The sequence below is a fragment of the Ambystoma mexicanum genome, chromosome 4q (assembly GCF_040938575.1).
Source record: "Ambystoma mexicanum isolate Mex_15411 chromosome 4q, UKY_AmexF1_1, whole genome shotgun sequence".
In the NCBI taxonomy this organism is placed as follows: domain Eukaryota; kingdom Metazoa; phylum Chordata; class Amphibia; order Caudata; family Ambystomatidae; genus Ambystoma; species Ambystoma mexicanum.
The window spans coordinates 1042323418-1042336439 of NC_090928.1; the positions used below are offsets into that span (position 1 = coordinate 1042323418).

Here is a 13022-nt window from a genome sequence, read left to right on the forward strand (position 1 = left end):
CCTACGCAGGCTTTGCCGTAGAGGGTCGGGTGGGAGGGGTTTTATCGGCAGTGGAAATGCACGTCGAACATGGTGTAGAACGTTGTGTAGAGTGAAGATCGGGCAGCGTGCTCCGCCATGTCCCGTGACTCATGTTAAACTCTCGGGAAGCAACCCCATTCACAATCGCACTCGCCCTCATATGTTGGTATAGTCCAAGCACCCCCACTAGCCTCCTGGGCCCTATGCTGGCCATCTCCAGGGCTGCCTTCATAAACCTCCATTCAACCCTGTTGAAGGCCTTTTCGGCATCAACAGAGAGCTGGACAGCATCATCATCTTTTTTGTCTGCGCTCGCTATCAAGTTCAAGGTCTTGCGAATATTGTCTGCCCCCTGCCTGTATCTAATAAAGCCAACTTGGTTGTTGTGCATCAGTGAGGGGAGGACAAGATTCAACCTACCTGCTAGGACACTGGCATATATTTTGGCATCTGTATTTATCAGAGATATGGGTCTATAAGACCCATATTCCAGTGTGTCCTTACCTTCCTTTGGGATGACTACTATTCGTGCCCGTGTGAAGTCGTCTAGGTCCGCTCCTCCATCTAATATACTATTGAAGAGCTTTGTCAGAAACGGGATCAACAGGGGGCCATGTCTCTTGTATAATGCCGGTGTATAACCGGCTTGCCCTGGTGCCGACCTCGCCCTCGACTTTGATATTGCAACTCATATTCCATCACCTGAAGTGGTGCCTGGAACATTTCCCTCTCTTCTGTCTTAACACCCCGAGCAGAAGGGAATTCAGATAACCATGAATCATTCCCTCCCCCTATTGATCCTCGGTAGTATAAAACTACCCAAATCTAACTACTATCCCCTTTGGGGTCGGTACGTTATTCACTCGTTTTGCCTTTCATTTTGAAGACCACCCTTTCCATCCTCTGTCTTCTTAGATGGGACGCCAATCGTGTGTGGGCTTTGTCCCCCTTTTCGAAAAATCTCTTTTTCAAAACGTATCTGAGCTATCGCCTTTCCTTTCCAAATGTCCCCCAGTTCCTGTCTCATATCCCTTATCTCCTTTAGTAGTTCTTCTCAGCACCCCGATGACTTAATCTCTTCCTCCTTCCCTTTAATGTGTTGCTTTAAATCAGATTCAAACAGTAATCTTTCTCTCTTCTTCTGTACCTTCAGAGATAAGGAGGCAGCGATAGGTGACCTTTGCTGCATTCCAAACATGAAGTGGCACCTCTCCTGTATCATTATGCTGGAAGAAGTCTAATCTCTTTCTGAAACGTCTCTCTAAAAACCAAATCCCTAAACCGGGTGTTGTTGCAGACCCAGCGCCTGTCTATTGGAGCTCTAGACCCCAAGTCCAAAGTGACCAAACTTAGATCAGGATCCGACCATCCCAATATTTGAATATCTGCCTCCATCATAAGCTGTACTTGTTCCGCCTCCAGAAGTATGCAATTTATTCTAGTGAATGTTTTATGTGGCAGTGAGTAAAACGCAAAGGCCCGTGAGTGGTCCGCCATGATTCTATGAGGAAATGCTCCTGTAAAAGCATTGACATAGCTTCCCCCTCTGGAGAACGAGGAGGTAAGGCACCACCTCCCACCCAAGACCTGTCTTTGGCGAGATCCCTGATGAGATTCAAGTACCCCCACATTTCAGAAAGCCATTTCCAAAGGAACGTAAAAGGGCCAGGGTTTCTGCACAGAAAGCGAATTGTCGCTTATTGGGGGCATAAAGGGAGCACAATGTTATGGCCCATTGACCAATCGAAGCATTCACTGCCAACAAATGGCAATCCATCCCTCTCTTAATCAGCACTCTTAATCAGCAAGATATTGAACCGAGTCAAAATGCCAACACCCGCTTTCTTTGTCGGGGCCGAGGACTATAATGATTTCCCCAGCTCTTTTCCCTGCAAGGTGAAAATGTTTCTGATTTCAGCTGCGCCGGCGGAGATGTAACTCAAGATAGGAAATCTGTGGGATGATGCTATCCATTAGAAACAAGATTACCAATTCATTGTTTTACCAGCCGCCTCTCCCCACACACTTAAGACCAAGTTATAATTTCAAAGGGTAAAAGTATTTCTCCCCAGACATGAGTGAGAACATCTTTCCAATTCATGGTCTTTGAAAATATTATCCCTTGTGAGCGAAACAAAGTTGCATTTAAAGATACACAGGGAATTGTTTTTACAGGAAGTAGAGGCAGACATGCTTTTACATGGTTGTTTTAACTGTATTTGAAATGCTGACCAGAAAGGGAAGTTGTAAAGCTCTTAGGATGTTGTTTCCCAGCAGAACGGGGCAGACAACATATTCCAAGACGGCGCACAGGCCAGATAAATGCTCGATCCAACAACTAAATTTGAAAATACATTCAGGTGAGCAAATTAAGGGTAACCTATCCGAGTCCCTCAGCAATTTCAGAACAGGTGCAGACTCTCACAGTGATTCTTGCCCAGAGGAAGGGATACATCCCTATACATGCCCAGACACTTTGTCAGTGTGGGAGTATGGAGAAAGAGTTGCTATTTGGAGACGGCTAGAAGAAGGAAAGTGCCTGGAGATATGCAGGTCGGTGGAGGAGGAGCTTGGATTGTGCAAAATGTGGTTCGTGAAGGGTGGGCGCTCAAGGAAGGAACGTTTGAGACGAGAGGGGAAAAAGATGTGGTAAGCGCAAAACATCTTGTGAAGGAGGTTGGAGTGCATTATTTTGAGGAGGGGAGTGGAGAGAAACATCTTTAGTATTCTAAAGGGAAGTGGAGAACACCCTTAGGAGGAGAAAGGAGAGATATCAGAAGTGGTGGAAGAAAGAAATCAGGAAGAGACTAGTGTAAATCAAGGGGAGCTGGAAGTAGATCCTTTAGAAGTGGTTGGAAAAGTACAATAGGGAAAAACAGCCAGACAGCATAGGAAGATGCCAGAGGCCAAACTAAGCCGAAGGCAGGGGCTAAATGTTACGCTCACCTGGTATCCACGGGGACGCCACCCAGCCCTGGTTGGATGATTTGCACTCTCGAACCCTCTCCCGGTTCCTTGGTAAGGCCTCTGAGTTAAAGATGGGTCTGCAATATAGGAGAGCTGGATTCAATACCAGATTGTCTTTATGTTTTCCCACTTCCCTTGGCCTCAAATCCTTTCTCCCCCTTGTGCCCTCAACTCACCTTAATATTGTAAAAGGTGGATTCTCCGTCCTGCTCCTCGTGACAGGGGCGCGTAGATGTGGGGGACGAGTAGCAACCAAGTTACTTCATTGGTGCAAGCCCCCCCTGAGGGAATCCAGGCCTGCTGCGACTCCGTAGGTTTGCTGCTTTAGTTTTTATATGCAGTTCTTATGTTCCTCTTAGTTCGAATAATAATGTCTTGCTTCTTTCTTTTTAGGTATGGAAAGGTATGCAGTTTGAAAATGAGCATGGGCCGGTAGGCGAAAGCGCGGTGTGCGCGATGCTGTCCGGTGAGTAATGCGCGATGCGCGGCGCTGTTTCCCCTTTTATATTGCTAACCTGTGTCTTTTCTCTCCTTGCCGGTTGCGATGTTCCTCGCCGAGCACAGTAATGTTCCAGCAATGATACTGACCAGGAGATGACTACCCAGGTAAGAATTGTGTGGCTTTCTTCATTCGGAAGGAAACGTGAGTAAACGCTTACTAATGCTGTCTTTCTTTCTCCTCTTTCCAGGTTATGGAATTCCAGGATGCATGCGGTGCCGGATGATGGAGTTCGTACCTTCAGGTGAGTGGAACTGAAGTCGGCGATGGATTGAAGAGAGGATACTGTTCCAGGTAAGTTTCGTAGTGTTCTCTCTCTCTCTGCAGGTCCTTGGTTTCAGGTAAGCTGGCATCAAAGAACTGGACAAGGTGAGTTACGCTGCCCACAGGAGAATAACGCAAAGCATGTTCTGCTGTTTGGGTGCGGTTTAAATAGTCTCAGGTAAAGTAGTCCAGGTAAAATAGTCCCAGGCCTGCCACACCCAAAGTAGTCCAGGTAAAGTAGTCCCAGGCCTGCCACACCCAAAAGACTAGACCGCATAGCTCAGTTCCTTGTAACTGAGCTATGTGTGTGCCTCCATGTTGGCTGAACCCCCCCACCCCCAAGTTAAATAGTCCCAAGTATATAGTCCCATTCTAATGTTTGTCTTCATGATGGTTATGAGCCTGGCGGCAAAGGTGCCAGGACTAACACCAAGAGGGTCTTGGATGAGGTTTTAAGGCCTTTGACCTGGCCCTAACTGGAAGGCTGACTTGCCAGTGAGGGCCAGGGGCAAGGGTCATGACATTAAAGGGAAAACTGTGCTCAAGGAGTTGGCCCCACGGGGAACATGAACAAGCATGTGTCATGGTATTGACGAGGAATAGGACCCGAGTAGAAGTGGAGAGGTGGTCAACCAGGTCAGGACACCAGGAAGAGCCTCTCTAGATGAGAAAGTAGTCTACCCTCCTCTCATTCCAAGACATTTCGTATGAAATGATACACTCTCAATAAATACGAGTTTTGGGGAGCAGCAATTGTCGAGGGCCAGGATACCAGAGAAGTAAAGCTCCAGAACCTTTTTTAAGATGCAACAAAGGCCCTTCCTGTCATGAGAAGGGTTCGGGAACCACTTGCAGCCTGGGATGAAAAGACCTCAAGACAATTCAAGAAGAAGGGTTTGGGAACCCCTGTAAGCCCTTAATGAAGGATCCCGCCAAGGATTCGTCAGGGAATTGAGTTCTGAAGTTTAACTTTGATTTCGAGCCATTCACGTTTATAGCCCATCCTGTAGAGTTCATCCCCAAATAAACACATGGTAGAAACTTATCTCTGTCTTAGTCACATTTGTAACTCATGTCACGCCTTGTGCCATAGCAAAACAAAATGGTGATGGCTGGAAGGTTTAGAATGAATCTTAACCTCTGGCATTGCTCTGTGCAACCCTCCAGACCATCGCTCTTTGCCTGTCAACTGTTACAAAAGGGGGAAAACCATATGCAAATCAGGCATGGTCCCACGCCAAAAGGGGCAGTCCAGCCGAACTGCTTAGTCACAACCCTTCTGCACGAGACCACAAGCATCCCCAAACATGTTAGAGGGAACTGGCCTAGCAGTTCGGGCAGGGCTGCTCCCATTGGTGGCAGTGCCTGACTGATTGGCATATGGCTAGACCCCTTTTGCAGTGGTGCAGATGGGCTAAACAATTTTTATGTGGAAGGTTGCTCTGAGCAATTCCAGTGGTTTGGCTTAATTTGAAACCTTCCACCCATCATTTTTTTGGTTTATGCCTCGTGACATCACATTTAAACAAAAAGAATGCTAAAAATATTTTCTGTTCCTTACCTCTTCTTGTACTGTGCTACACATTATTCCATTGTGGATGAGAAAAATAAATGTTCACCCTAAGTGTTGTGAAAAATCCAGGCGATTCGTTGTTTTACCCCAAGGGGGAGACACCCCCTTTAGGACTAGGGAGGTGAGCCTGCTTTGCAATAAACTGTCTAGGGAGTAGGGCAAGTGGGATCTCACTGGGGTTCCCCTCTTCCCCCCCTTATCTGGGGACAAGGAATGCCTGAGTAAGAACTTTATCCCATCTCCTCTTACCTCAAAGTCTGACATATTTATTGGGTACATGGTAAGTGAACAGTACAATCGTGTGCAAGGTCCCTTTAATGTGCAAGGCTGGTTTTCTCACATGTATTTGTTGCCTCCTCTTTCGCCCAGGACCAACCAAATCTCTCCTTTCAGTCCAGCAACGAACTTAAAGACTGTCGGACATCAGGAGAGGAGCGATAATCGGTTCTAGAGCAAGTAAGGCTGGCTTGCAGAACCGCGCAGACATGGAGCCGAGTATGAAGCAGACAACATGATGGGTGGAAACCAGAGATAGTGCAGTGAATGCTGTAGCTTTGACGAAGTCGGTACCTCGAGCTAGAGAGGGACTGCTGAGGCAGAAAGGACAACCACCACCGAAGGCGTGAGGTATCAGCATCTGGGAGGACCAATGCCAATGCTCCCAGCAGAATGGGACAGCTTGGTGCAATGGTTCCGAAAAGGCGAGAGAACCCCATAGCCCGCAAGGGGCCAACTGAGAGCATACCCCATGAAAGGGTGAATGAATCCAAAGGAGGAAAGGGGCCAGAGAAGCACATAGCCCGTGAGGGACCTACCAGTGAAGATGTCAGAAAAGCTGGTAACCTGTGAGGGGCCAACCAAGAGCATACCGAAGGACGGGTTGAACGAAACCGAACAAGTGAAGGGGCCGGAGAAGCTGTGACCCGTGAGAGGTTTTCAGAGAGCATACAGGATGGGGCAAACAAAACCAAACAAATGAAGGGGCAAGAGAAGCACGGAGTCTGCAAGGGGCCAACCGTGAATAAAATCCAGGACGTGGTGAACGAACACGAACAACCAACCGGGCCAGAGCCGCCCAAAGATAACCTGAGGTAAGAAAAGGACCAGATCACTGAGAAGTAAAGCAACAGAGAATCCGAATGAGGAAGCTCATCATCTACCTCAGGTTGCCAGAAGTAAGAGCGTAGGAGGGCTTAGGAACAAATATTCATGGAATTGGGAATATCAAGACTCCCTGTATACATATGTATACCCAATGGTTGGATGAGGGCTTTGGTTTGGAGATAACAGGAACCTTTATTTATTTTGAAATTTATTAAGTGCACCTTGAGAGACATTTTGCTTTTGAAGACACTCTTGATGTTTGACACAGAAGAGTCTTTCCGAACTCTGGGGTGAAGGTCAGAAACCAGCCACCACTAAGTAACCCTTAAGTAATCCATAACTTAGGATCCTTCATTCTGTCTTCTTTTCTACAGAAGAGATTGGTGTTAGGTTAGCTTAAGTTTAGACAGGGAGGTAACTTTTGTTTATGAGACATCCTGATGTACTATCTTATAGCATACCGATCTCATCTTAGAAGCAGGGATTAAAAGAGGTTTTTCTTTACTTAATAAAGCAGTGTTGAACTATGCCTCTGTGTCCCCTTCCTCTGGTCTGACTTACAACAGTGTATTTAACTTACTCTTAAGACCCTCTTAATCATATTGTAGATTTTAGCTGTGCCTCTCTGCAGACAGTAAGTTCAGGTAAAGGCCATGGCTGTTGTGTGTAATTGATCACAAGTTAAGTCGGTATAATGCATTATACACAATGTCTACCAGATTTCAAGTAAATTTCCACTGCATGTTATCTTCAAATAGAGGCATTTTCGTCCATATAAGTCAGCTGCTGACTGTTGAGGTTATGAACAGAATAACTTGCGGTATACTGCAGGTGTGGTCTCTGTCATCTGTGATGAAATCAGACCTCTTACTCCATCCCAAGGCCTGGAAGGTTTTCTGCACCGCAGGAAAGGCAGCCTATCTGAGTGGTCTAGCAGGATCCCCGCCATCATTATGGTCATAGGGTAATGTTTGTATGCAAGTGCAGAGGCAGTGTTTTGTGCAGGGGAGGGGATGGCTCCTAGGATTCAAAATATTCATGGGTCACTCCTCATGGCTAGTGAATGTTTTCACTAGAGGGGCTTACATATTTCCCCAAATGAGTGCGAGCGAATGAGTGTAGCAAAGGAGCCCAAAATAAATGGAGGGTTTGGTGGAGGGAGAGGGGTGCATTTTAAAAGCACCATTTCTGAGAAAAATGAGGTACGCCATAGAATTTGCAATTAGTTCACTAAAGTAAAATGGAAAATCCAGTAACTGCAATGGCCACTATCTATGCCAATAACTGTAAATCCCTTGCATGAGGCTAGGACTACAATCCACCTATGCCAGTAATGATCACCATAAATCACTTGCCTTGCATAAAAGTCCAGCCTCAATCTCCCTTAACAGTGGTAGCCACTGTAAATCACATGCATAAGGCTGAGGCCAAAATCCTATCTATGACAGTAAAGGTCATTTTGAATTACCTGCATGATGCTGAGGCCACAACCATATTTATGGCAGTAATAGTCACAATAAATCACTTCCAACAGAAATCAGCATTGATCTGCCCACAACAAATACAGACATTGCTAGTATTGATCTACAGAAATGATATTGAAAAGCATGCTATTTTTAATACATGCTTTTACAGTATATGGTATTTACTTTATATTGAGCTTGAACATAAATATTGCTGTCTATTCCTACAGCTCTTAGTTGCATGAACATGATTTTTTATTAGAACTATGTAGATGCAAATCTTACCAACAATATCTGAGGGCTAAATCCTGACGATTCCAATGTCTGACATATGTCCTCGGTTGAGCATTCTCCATGTAGACACTTTGAGAAAAAGAAACTGCCTAAAACATTCAGACATAATCATCATTACTGAAATAACAGTTCAATAACAGATCAGTTATGCTACATTTGACAACACATCTGCACATGAAATAGTTATGACCAGCGGGACCAGGCAGGGAATCAATGGTCTATTCTACTTCAGACAATATATTTAACCATTAATGTTTTTGACCGCAGACAGAGTTTAAACTTGCAGGGTTTAGGAGATTAAAGTTAAGTATTTATGCTCATGCTTTCCTGGTCTAAGTCAATACCTCTCCAACAAAACTAAAGACTATCAAACTATCAATCTAATAACAATGCCTTAACATCAAATAGATGGCATGACTCCTATGTGCAATTTACTTTTCCTGACAACGGAGGAATATTGCACAGCATATTTGATTCAGTAAACAACAACATAGCCCTATACAACTCTTTTCCCCTGATCATGGCATCCTATAACATTTGGTAGGAAGCCAGAGAGAGTCTTACCCCACATTTGTACTGATTTTGCACAATTGTACACAGTATTCTCATGTAACAATTTAACTTGCTTCTTTTGGACTATTGGTGTATTTCTATTAATTAACCTTTATGTCATTGTTTGCATTTTACTATTTTTGATTATGTGTTTTGGCTGTCAGTTATGGTGCGAAAATTGATGTTCTTGTGACAATTCAATGTGAACAATAAAATTACTTTCGATCTTTAGATTACTGTCTGGGCAAATAGTACTTATTTTTTCGTACTAATTTTTGCCAGTACTTAACCGAATATTGTTCAGTTCCCACTACACAGTACATACTCAATTTGTGGTGCTCTGAACCGCAACAGGGGCCTATATTTCTGTGCCCTGAACTATAGTGACTGGTGGAGTGCACACATGTGGATAGGTCTCGGATCTATAGTTTAGAATTCCCAGCACAAAATTAGGACAGTCCAAACTTCATGGTCTGTCCTGCAGTTTATTCCTTTATGCATAAACATACGTAACTACACAGAGGTACACCTTGATGTGATGTTTGGAAGAAAGAGAACAGAGGGGCTCATTAAGAGAATGGAGGGGCTCATTACGAGGTGGGTGGTATGCAGTAAAAGTTGCAGTAACAGAATTACTGCCCCTTTTACCACACCAGCAGATTAGTAGAACTTGGAAATTGATGCTAATTCGGCTAGTGGAATTAGCTCTGGCGCCAATTTCTGCAGTGGAATTACCACCAAGATGCAAAATGGTATTTCCAATGGATTTCATTTCTATAGATCATGTAGAAATACTATAGATCAAGTAGTAATACTGCTAGAAATGGGCAGTACAAACACAGTGCAGTTACCTCCATCTAAAAGGTGGAGGTAAATGCATACAGGTGATGAAAATCAAGTCACAGTTGCACTCAATCCACTGAGAAAGGGTACATAAAGACCACACCTGACCCAAATACACTTTCCAAATGCTGCACTAGCAGTTGCAAACTGAGATATGCAGCACCACCTACTCTACATTGAGGTGCAGAGGCAGGAACAGCACCACAGAGTACATGGAGCAGAGAGGAGGAGGAGGCGCCATGAAAGCTGAGTGCACATTTCCCGGGTCAGGCTCTCACCATGGGCATTAACTGATGTCCAGCAGATAACCCTGTACCAGCTGTATTTGTATTAGTATTTATTTTATTTGTATAGCGCAAACCAGGCCGGAGGCTACCGGGCGCATATCTTAGAGCAGTGGTTACATAACTGTATGAGATTGCAAGGAACATTAAATTGACAGAGGAATATGATCACATTACAGGTTAGACAAACAATACATAAGTAATCAAGTTTTTCAGAGTATCAATTAGTCGTCAGAGGAGACTAGCCAAAGTTTGGCTTTGTGTTTGAATAAGTTCAAGGAGGTCAAGTTTCTGATAGTGAGAGGCACAGAGTTCCACAGTTTGGCTGCCAGAACTGGGAAGCTAGCCCCACCGGCTGATTGGAGCTTGTATCTAGGGATCAACAGGCTCTGGCTAAGGGCAGACCTTAGTGACCGAGGTGGGATATATTGAGTGAACCGTGAGGATAGGTAGATGGGGGCCTGGTTATTCAAGCATTTATAAGTCAGGGTAAGAGATTTTAGTGAGATCCTTTGGGAGATTGACAGCCAGTGAAGGTTGTTCCTAGTTTCAGAGATGTGAGCTGATCTATGGATGCAGTTTTCAGATGGTGACAAAGGATTTGGTGGTTGACCAGGTCGAAGGCAGCGGATAAATCTAATAGTAGTAGTAAGGCTAGTTTACCTTTGTCTTTTAGATCCTCAATTTGGGTTTTGAGGTCTAAGAGGGCTGTCTCCGTATCATGCTTAGGTCTAAAGCCGAATTGTCTGGACCCTAGTAGATTGTTAGTTTCCAGATAGTTCTGTATCTGTAGATACGCTGCTCTATCTAAGATTTTTAGGAGAAACAGGACCATAGTGATTGGCCTATAGTTGGTTGGGACCTCAGGATCTAAGGTTGTTTTTTTTAGAGGAGGGATGACCCAAGCATCCTTCAAATTATTAGGGACCACTCCCGATTGAAATGAGGAGTTGATAAAGGTTGTTATGAAAGGAGCAAGGTCATGGGCCGATTCCTTAGTGATAGGAGCTGGCAATTGGCCCTTGGCAATTGGATGGTTTTAAGTTACAGATTATTTTTTCAACCTCAAGGGTGGTGAGTGGCGTAAAGCTGAAAGGCAAGGGAGACTCTGGGGCGGTTGTTTTAGGTGGCGAGGTTTTGCTTAAGAGCGGAGTGTGAAGAGAGTTTTGTTTAGCATTAATTTTGGATTGCAGAGTAGATATTTTGTTGAGAAGTGCATTTTGTATGTTGTTGCACCAGGTGCTGTCTTTAATGCACAAGTCAGGGGCAGGTGAAGGGGATTCTAATTCTTTTAGAATTTTGAATAATTCAAAATTGAACAGGGAGTCCACTGCAGAGCTACTATCCCTGATGACATCCAGAGCAGGAGCAACATCAGAACTGTCTTACCCCCACAGCTGAAGCTTGTGTCTGTGCTACATTTCCTAGCAACTGGCACCTACCAGCAAACTGTGGGCATGCTACATGGCATGTCTTAGCCCATATTTTCAGTTGTGCTTGGGCAGGTGCTGGAAGCCCTCCTACGCCATACACACTGGAACATCTCCCTACCCAGGACCCCAGCACAGGTAAATGCCACTAAGGCACGTTTTTACTTGCCAGCATACCTGGCCAACATACTGGCCCAATGTAATGGCCACGCTGGACTGCACACATGTGGCGTTGGTTTCCCCCCAGGCAACAGAAGAAGTGTACCACAATAGGAGCAGTATGATTTGATGAATGTACAGGACACCTGCGATGCTGCGCGCGCGGTCACACACTGCTGCGCCCGCTTTCTTGGTTCCAGCCACAACACTATGGTCTTGCGGCACAGCATATTGCCTGTGTGCTTAGAGAGCAACAGAGGGCAACAGATATGGATACTCGGGAAGAACAAGTGCCATCACAGATAATAATCTTGCATCAAAAGTGTAATGCTATATGAGGTGGGCATTACAACTATTAATCAATGCATACACTGGCAAGGCCCTGCAGACGCAGGACCTGCTCTATCATCCCACACATGACATCCACCAACCTACAGGACCATGCCCTGCAGGACAATGCAGTAGCATTTCAGTAACGCTTATTGCTCCAACAAGTAAATAATCCACAAACAGAGGTCTACAGGAGCTACAATTCATAGGGAACGCATACCTTCACAGCCAATAGCACAGTTGAACACAGCACAATGATTATGCAACACTGGCATTCAGTGATGGCATTTAAGCTGCAAACCATATATGCGAATTGTGAGAGGTCAGAAATGTGAAGAGTTTTCAACTTTAGCTGTTACATTAAATAAACAGGTTGGATAAACGCCTCACTATCCCCTACCATGACAAGGATTTCACTGCCTAAAATAAACTAAAGCAGACACTAACAAAAGGATATCTATCACACTTGTACAACAAATAAAGTAAAAAGGAAAAATATGGCAAATCAATTCAACAATAATGTATAACTTATGACCAATGTCTCTTCTCATAACCTGAGTGAATTTCGCTTCCCCAGATCTGAACAAGGATTTTTCTCCACAGTTCAAAGGAAACAAGGAAATCCGTTTTGACACAAAGTTCCAATACAGTTCTTAAGTTCTTGTGATCGAACTCACAAAGTTTTGTTGCTTCAATAATCACAAGCTCCCATTCCTCCTGAAATGAGAGCTGTCTCACATTAGTCTTCTCCCAGTAAGCAACCACCATTGTCTTTGTCAGGATAGTTGTCAAATCCTTTGGTTCCAGAAATAAATAAATTATTCCACTGGAGTAGGAACAGACATCACCTTTGTAGTAATAACAAAAACCTTTGTCAGGATGGTTTTCATGCAATTTTGGTTTAAAAAAAGAATTGCAATTCTTCTTCAAATGTCACTAATCAATTTGAGTTGTTTATGGTAGTACCACACTTCAGCCCTTGTACCTTCAACTTCCTGGCTTATTCCTTTACCAGGCTCTTCTGGGCAATAACTTCTTGCCTATGGGTACACTCGCCTGCCCGTCTACTTCTTCCACAACAAGAACAGAAAAGTGCTTCGATAGTAACTTACAACTCAGAATAACAATTTCAATAGTCTTCTTCAGCAAACGTTAACCAAGTTGTGGGGAAAACAAGTAACCACTTTAGAGCTCTGTATGATTCCTGGGCAATTATGCTCCTCTCGCTCTGGAGAACCT

The 13022-nt window shown here is 44.4% G+C and overlaps 1 protein-coding gene across 1 annotated transcript in view; it reads right to left on the bottom strand.

Moving 5' to 3' along the window:
• Positions 1–13022, bottom strand: part of RAB3GAP2 (RAB3 GTPase activating non-catalytic protein subunit 2) — a 2371691-nt gene that overhangs the window by 1157994 nt on the left and 1200675 nt on the right. The window contains exon 21 of the mRNA XM_069608591.1: positions 8177–8274. Coding sequence (XP_069464692.1) covers positions 8177–8274 — 98 coding nt within the window. The remainder of the gene's footprint in view (positions 1–8176; positions 8275–13022) is intronic.